This window comes from Stegastes partitus, unplaced genomic scaffold, assembly GCF_000690725.1.
Source record: "Stegastes partitus isolate 25-593 unplaced genomic scaffold, Stegastes_partitus-1.0.2 Scaffold647, whole genome shotgun sequence".
In the NCBI taxonomy this organism is placed as follows: Eukaryota; Metazoa; Chordata; class Actinopteri; family Pomacentridae; genus Stegastes; species Stegastes partitus.
In genome coordinates this window covers 106,967-115,149 of record NW_007578378.1, presented here as the reverse complement: position 1 = coordinate 115,149, position 8,183 = coordinate 106,967, and the positions used below count along the sequence as shown (strand labels likewise).

The window sequence follows — 8,183 nt, the reverse complement described above, 5'->3', positions numbered from 1 at the left end:
ACACACACTCAAACACATCCTCCCTCCTCCTCCCCCCGCCGTCCCTCCATCCTCTCCTCTTCACTGAGCTAGACAGAGAGGGATAGAGGAAAAGAGGGAAAAGCAAATGGTGAAGGAATTGAAGATGAACACTGAGAGAGGAACAGATTAAAGAGATAGAACAGAGGATCATCTTGAGAGACAACAGTGTTATTGTGCGCGCACTGTCGTGTGTGTTTTTGTGTGTCTGCAGGTGCACTTGTGCATGTTTTTTGGAGGAAAAATAGGAAGAAGAATAATCAGTGATTAATTCAGTATTTAAATATTCTGCTATAGTTTGTAGTGTAAAATTTGTGACTAGTGGAATTGTTTAGTCTGTCTTGTTCCAAAATATGAACAATAAAATGGGGAAAGCACACACAGCCATGATGGGTTTTGAAATCTTTTTATTTCGATTTTAAAATCCATTCTAACTCTCAAAATATTCGATAACCATATCATTTTTTTACTGTGCAGAATAACACTTTATTTGTCCTGCAAAAACACTGTGACACTGAAAACGTTTGACCTGAGTTAAAATGCTATTGATGAGCGTGTTATTGCCAGTGTAATATTTCCCTTCGTCCTTGTTTAAGTTGAAAACTGCTCTTGCCTGCTTCAGCAGTAATGCCAGCAATCATCTGATTATATGTATTATGGTGTAGCGCTGTAGCTGTTCAAATCAATGAGTCACAACGCATTCAACATGAACACAGACGTCAAAACCATAAAGACGTTATTAATAGCTGAGAAATGCCGTCAATAGTTCAAGAAAATAGCAAGATCTGATAATATGTGAAAGAAAAATACACTATATCATAAATCACATGGCAAAAAACAGGATTTTTAGAACGTGTATTATAAAGAAAAAAAATGTCACAAACACACAACATACATAAAACCCGTTAATGGACTCACCTACACTTGTAATGCACACCACACATGTATCTGACTTTTATACCAGAGAAGGTGAAGTGTGTTGATGTTCATCTTTACACAAGAGTCTTTGATTTCCCAGTAATTTTAAGATATTTTTAACTACACTAGAATAAGTATGTGCTTTCCTTTAGTTTTTCATTGTTTGCAGATACACACATATTTCTGGACAATTTCCAAAGGATTGTGTAGCCTTTTATTCATGGGGGAGACTTTGACATGTTGCAGTGGCAAAAAAAATGAGATGATCAATGATGTCTTGGTTTCATTTAGCTGCAGCTGTTTCAGGGTCCTGTTGAAGAGTAAAGAGCCTCCACCAATCATCTAAGCCCTGGACTTTTTTTTTTAATGACAAATTTTGTCAGTAACACACCTGCCAGATGGAGATGGGGGAAAAACTCCAGCAAAAAATTGACATTCGTACTTCCCTCTAATTAAAAACTGTATATTAGGGAGTGAATACTAATCTTGTAACAATTAGCCAGTGAAGCTGTCTTAGAAAAAATCTCAGCTGCAGCCCTGTCACATTTGTGGCAAGAGAGATGAAGCACAACAAATGCTGCATCAGTTTTAGTCACAGCGCTACCAGGAGGCCCCTTCAGTGAATGTGCCACACTTGGTAACCTTCCAAAAATGGCACCGGTTCTGTTTTTGTAACAGATATGGCCTGGACCCAGTACACAGTCCTCCAGGGTGGTACCTTTTTCCTACTATGACATACATCTTTACGCTTTGAGAGGTTCCCCCGAAACACAAATTTAAGCCCGACAACTTGTAACATTTCTTCAGTCTGGTCGAGTTTTCGGTACACAAGCTGCCACCCAGCCTGTCATGTTACCGCCTTGTCAGAGTTTGCTAACATGACATTGCCTGCCCTCTGTCCCAGGCACCCAGCGAGTACGAGGCCAACCCAGAGATGCTCTTCTACCGCATCACGCACCTCACCCGTGGCAAACAGTACCACATCTGGGCCGCCGCCGTGACAACCGCCGGCCGGGGCAACATCAGCTCAAAGGTCACGGTGGAGCCTGCTGGGAAAGGTGGGTCCTCCGGGCGAGCCTGTAGCGCAGGAGAAGGGTAAAGAGATTCGTGCAAAGGTTATGAGGCAGAGCGCTCTAAAGATGGCTATGAAGCGGCAACACGATCTCCCGTCTACAGATCTCTTTCATCGCTCCCTCTCCCTCCGTCTGCGCTCTGTGCTATTGATTGACAGCCGTAGTATTGATTGAGCAGTGGCTATGTTGCAAGAAACGCTGTTGTTAATTATGTGGTGATGAACAGAGCCTATCCAGTAAAATGACCCTTGGGGAGAGAGGTAGCGGGCGAGAATCGATAGAGGGGAGGATCTATGGAAAAAAGATAGACTGAAGCTAAGAGGTTTGAGGAGGGGCAGCGCTAAAATACCACGCTACAGCTGGGTTTTTTTGTTTTTTTTATTCCTTCAGCACTAAGTAAAGGCCTTTCCCCTCAGGCAAGCTAGGCCACTCATTCAGCAAACAGCAGACAGACAACTTATGAAGAAAGATGGTGTATTTCTTTGGTTTTAAAGTATGTGTTAGAGATTTATGTTGCATCTTTGTGTGCAGTCCCAGCTAAGATCCTGTCCTTCGGGGGCACCGTGACCACACCCTGGATGAAAGAAGTGCGCCTGCCCTGCAGCTCGGTGGGAGAACCCGCCCCCACGATTAAATGGACCAAAGACAGGTCAGAGCTCATCATATAGCGTTTATAAGTCAGAGGGGAAGACGTAGATCAAATTAACTCCATGATAGGGTTGTTAACTCTGTAACCTGTGTGTTCTTTATCAGTGAGGACTCTGCCATTCCCGTCACCGCCGACAGTCAGCGGCAGATCTTGTCCAACGGCACGCTGGTGCTCCGTTCAGTCAAAGCAGAGGATTCTGGGTACTACACGTGTACGGCCACCAACACCCTGGGCTTCGACACCATCATAGTCAATCTCGTGGTGCAAGGTGAGAAGAATCAGGAGTTTTTATTCGAGCAGAGCTGACGAGTGGAGAGTGTGTTTGCTTCGTGGTGTTTCTGCTCTCTTGTTGAGTCACTGTCTGTCTGTGTGTGTGTTCACCCAGTTCCTCCTGACCAGCCTCGTCTGACGGTCTCCACCACCTCCACCTCCTCCATCACCCTGGCTTGGATCCCTGGAGACAACGGAGGAAGCTCCATCAGAGGTATTCTTCTGACTGGCCTCTCTCTGAGCAGACAAATCCCTGCCCACCTTGCAGCTGCCACAAGAACAAAAACATCACCGACGGATCATTTTCTGTGTGCTTCACCCTCTTGCTGTCAGTTGTGCTTATGCAGTAGTACAATGAGCTTATGTTTCTGGGTAAAAAGAAGTCAAACTCCAGCTGATTGGAGCTAATTGTAGCCGATTGTCGCCCCCTGGTGTCCAATGGATGTAGCTGCAGGAAGGATACACCGGACTATTTCTTGTTTTTTTTTTTGTTTTGAAGTACTTGTGTTTGACATAAAGCTGTGTTGTGCCACTGCAGGATTTGTGCTGCAGTACTCTGTGGACAACACAGAGGAATGGAGGGACGTGTTCATCAGCTCCAGCGAGCGTTCCTTCAGGTTGGACAATCTTCGCTGTGGAACCTGGTACAAGGTCAAGCTGGCAGCCAAGAACAGCGTGGGCTCAGGACGCATCAGTGAGATTATTGAGGCCAAGACTCATGGAAGAGGTGAGGGGTGATGGCAAAAGTGTTGCTGGCTGAGTCTGACAGATTTCATATCTGGGTTTTGCTTGTTTTTTAATATTTCCTGTAGTTTTTTTTAAATTTCCTAGACAGCTTTAAGGTAATGTGAGTGAAGCCTGCTGTGCTTTGCAGATAATGAACACTTAAAAACATGTAATTGTAGGGTAGTTTGAGTTTGTTTTAGTTGGAAGGGATGATGCAGTTTAACATAGTTTCAATACAGAACATGAAACTGATGTGTTGCACAGATAGTTTGTAGGTGCTCTTACTTTTCACCTCTTGTCCCTTGATGGGCCTTTACATACTCAGTAGAGTTGAAATATACACGTTTTATTCTTACAAAACCCTGTTACACTACAAACATCCATCCATTCATTATCTATACACCGCTTAATCCTCACTAGGGTCGCGGGGGGCTGGAGTCTATCCCAGCTGACTTAGGGTGAAGGCAGGGGACACCCTGGACAGGTCACCAGTCTATCACAGGGCTACACTTAGAGACAGACAACCAAGCACACTCACATTCACACCTATGGACAATTTTGAATCAGCAATTGACCTCAACATGTTTTTGGACCTTGTGGGAGGAAGCTGGAGAACCCGGAGAGAACCCACGCTGCACGGGGAGAACGTGCAAACTCCACGCAGAAAGATACCGAGTGTCCTCTCTGGGATGCGAACTGGCGACCTTCTAGCTGCGAGGCAACTTCCCCACTACACACATGCAAATACAATAAATATACTTAACAAAATACACTAATTATGACGTGTAAAGGGGGAAAAAACACTACAACTAGCTAAGAATGCCTACAGTTGAATCTAGCTTAGTCTCTTTTTGTGAAAGCTTTAGTATCTGTGAGTAGATGGATATCATTTGGTATTATGTTCACAGGTGACAGCCCTTTATAGAGAAAGCTGACTGTCCAAATTTAGAACTATGAAGTGGTATTTCACAGCTGCTATTCAACACGCTCCAAGTTTCTCTGTTACTGTCTTTTTTTGGGATATCTTTGAAAAGAGGCTTTAAATGAATAAAGTTCTCAAATCACAGCAGATTGTGTCTTTTCTGCATGTGTCAGTGCTGCTACAGGACAGTCTATTGTCCAGTTCGGTGTAGGCTTTTATGTGGAGTGAATTCGTTCGAGGTTTTCTATTCACTTAATCCTTTTGAAATTTTTTATCCCAAAAGAATAAATAAATACAACAGAATGACACAAAAAGATGTTGTGATGTAACATTAGATAATCTGCCAGTCTGTGCAACACAATCAGTTATGAAACAAGCTCTGACACTTAATTGTTGCTCTCACTGTTCTTATGTTGTATATTATAATGGCCTTGCATTTAAGGAATAAACTTAAATCCTGATATCTTTTCTACCCTCATATACTGTTGTTCTGTCGGCGTTGTCATTCTCTTCCTAACCTGCTGCTGTTCTGTGTCTTTGCCTTTCTCCAGAACCAGTGTTCAACAAGGACCAGCCGCTGCTCACCCACATCAACTCCACTCACGCGGGGCTCAACCTGCAGGGCTGGACCAGCGGCGGCTGCCCCATCACCGACCTGATGTTGGACTTCCGGCCCAAAGGCACCTGGGCCTGGCAGAGCCTCAAGGCCAACTCCACCACTCAGCTCTTCCTCAGCGAGCTGCGCGAGGCCACCTGGTACGAGCTCAAAATGAAGGCCTGCAACAGCGCTGGGTGCGGAAACCAGAGCTCCCAGTTCGCCACCACCGACTACGATGGCAGTAAGTCTGTCCGGTGTTTTGTCGTCTCTCCCTCAGTGATTGCGTTAACTGAATTTTAACTCATGTTTAACTCTCTTTAGGTACAATCCCTCCCATCAAATCAGCCCGTGGAGAGGGAGATGATGTGAAGAAGCTCTTCTCCATTGGCTCTCCTGTCATCCTGGTTACTCTGGGCGTTGCTTTGCTATTCATTATCCGCAAGAAACGCAAGGAGAAGCGGCTTAAACGACTTAGAGGTAAGAGAAAGGGAGTTCAGAGAGAAATCAGTGATAGTGTTGAATGGATTAATGTAACACAGAGTGACAAGTTGAAACGATTATCTTCACAGCCGACTATAATCTAATTAAGCTATTGTCTTCTTATAGATGCTAAGAGCCTTGCTGAGATGCTTATCAGGTAAGAGTCAACTAGCTTTTGCTTTCCTGACTACTGTATGGAGGAAGTGTTATTCCACAGAGGTCAGCCTCATACATTTTTGGAATGCCTTATAAGAGACATCAGATTTAATGTGTGTCATTTCTGTGTGTGTGTGTGTGTGTGTAGCAAGAACAATCGCAGTATAGACACTCCTGTGAAGGGCCCCCCTCAAGGACCGAGGCTCCATATTGACATCCCACGAGTTCAGCTGCTCATTGAGGACAAGGAAGGCATCAAACAGATAGGCATGTGGCCGCACAACAACACCGCCGTCCTCCATAATGTCATTTCACTGTCCTTCTGTAGCACCTTTATCTAACTGGTTTATTTGCTCATCTCTCTTGTACAACAGGAGAAGACAAGGCAGCAGTGCCGGTGACTGACACTGAGTTCAGCCAGTCAGTGAATCCACAGAACTTCTGCACAGGCGTTTCTCTGCACCACCAGGCCCTTATCCAGAACTCGGGGCCTTTGATTGACATGTCAGACATCCGCCCTGGCACAAGTGAGTTTGTTTTCAGATGAGTCATTTTTGTGATAAAGGTCACAGCTTTCTAGAAACACGCAGGTAAAACTGAGTGAGAGCTTATTTTTACTTACTTTACGTACACAAACAGAAGCGATGAAAAAGATTAGCCAATTAAAGATAGCATATACTATGCTGTAAATTTTAGGTCTTGACAGCAAACACATGGACACATAGCCTCTGTAATACCAAGCTGGAACATTTGTTTACATCGTGCAATTCTTAACAGACACTCCAATTGTGATTACATTGTTCATGAAAAAAATGCGATTTGATAAACCATAGTAAAAAACAAAATGAAACAACAAGTAAAGGTCATGTAAAGACAATTTAGGAAAAAGAAGTGGTCAGAAAGATATGTCTTAATATTTTGTTTTTAAAGTGTTTTTAAGCTACTAAGACACTGAGGCGAGCTCCAGAGTTTTTGGATGTGATTTACAAACACTGCCTCTTTATGGTTTTTAACTCTAACCTCAGCAACCATCCAGAGGTTCAAACAAGCAGGCACATATGTCTTAACTATGCCAGACAGATAAGACAGGACAAGGAAATGCAGTGTGACTGACAAATCATTCAAATCATTTCACAGTTCATTCTGTGATAGACTGTAACCAATGCAAAGATTTTCAGGTCTCAGCTCTGGTTTACATCAGAACACATTCCTCTGAAGCTGTAACCGACCTGTTGTCTGGTCTCTGCGTCTCCCCTCAGATCCTGTGTCCAGGAAGAGCATAAAATCAGCTCACAGTTCCAGGAACAGGTACTCGAGCCAGTGGACTCTGAGCAGACCGAGTCAGAGCCAGTCGACGGCCTCGGCACGAACTCTGACCTCAGACTGGCGGACGATGGGCTCTCACGGCATCACGGCCACTGAGAGCGACAGCTACAGCGCCAGCCTTTCTCAAGACACAGGTGGGTCAATCCCAGCCACTGACACAATAACACTGCATTTATACCAGTTTTACTTTTTACACACAAATATATTTGAAAAAAATGAACACATTTTAGCCAAATTTAGAAGCATGTGTACTATACATACAACATAACATGCAGATTACTGAATTAAAGGATTGCTAAAGAAAACACAAACTAAAACTTTTTGGGAAAATCTAAAGGTTCTACTGTAAATATTTGATTCAAACCAAAGTCAAAATTTCAACACCACAGCGATAGAAATTGTTGACACACCTATGTTTGTCTTTTCCAGATAAGGGTCGGAACAGCATGGTGTCAACAGAGAGCGCCTCCTCCACCTACGAGGAGCTGGCCAGGGCCTACGAGCACGCCAAGCTGGAGGAGCACCTGCAGCACGCCAAGTTCACCATCACAGAATGTTTCATCTCCGACAGCTCATCCGACCAAATGACCACAGGCACCAATGACCCGGCGGACAGCATGACCTCCCTCAGCACGCCGTCCGAACCGGGCATCTGCCGCTTCACCGCCTCACCACCCAAACCGCAGGACTACGACCGCGGGAAAAATGTGGCTGTGCCCATTCCCCACCGCGCCAACAAAAGTAAGTATGAAAGATGAGTTAAATGTTCTTGTGTTGCAGCGACTTCACATGTAGAACTGCGTTTAGTTACCGCTGAGACATCCAGTGTGTAACCGATTCTTGCTTCTCCTACTGATGTATTGTGTGTCAGCAGTAACTTGACACACAAGACTGAGAGTAACAAATAAGCCAGTGGCTGCTAAAGCAAAAGTAAAGGATTTCATTTACAGTGACTTAAAACGGACACAAAAAAGGCCCCAAGCCAAATGCTCGAATGGAAGCCAAAGAGAACACACCAAACAAATACAAACACATAGTGGGGATAAA

General features: G+C 44.3%; 1 protein-coding gene across 1 annotated transcript in view; it reads left to right on the top strand.

Moving 5' to 3' along the window:
- LOC103363267 (Down syndrome cell adhesion molecule-like protein 1) overlaps positions 1-8,183 on the top strand; it is a 55,391-nt gene that overhangs the window by 46,473 nt on the left and 735 nt on the right. The window contains exons 21-32 of the mRNA XM_008289946.1: positions 1,841-1,994; positions 2,541-2,658; positions 2,763-2,926; positions 3,044-3,142; positions 3,467-3,655; positions 5,128-5,415; positions 5,496-5,651; positions 5,781-5,811; positions 5,959-6,077; positions 6,185-6,337; positions 7,070-7,270; positions 7,566-7,877. Coding sequence (XP_008288168.1) covers positions 1,841-1,994; positions 2,541-2,658; positions 2,763-2,926; positions 3,044-3,142; positions 3,467-3,655; positions 5,128-5,415; positions 5,496-5,651; positions 5,781-5,811; positions 5,959-6,077; positions 6,185-6,337; positions 7,070-7,270; positions 7,566-7,877 — 1,984 coding nt within the window. The remainder of the gene's footprint in view (positions 1-1,840; positions 1,995-2,540; positions 2,659-2,762; positions 2,927-3,043; positions 3,143-3,466; positions 3,656-5,127; positions 5,416-5,495; positions 5,652-5,780; positions 5,812-5,958; positions 6,078-6,184; positions 6,338-7,069; positions 7,271-7,565; positions 7,878-8,183) is intronic.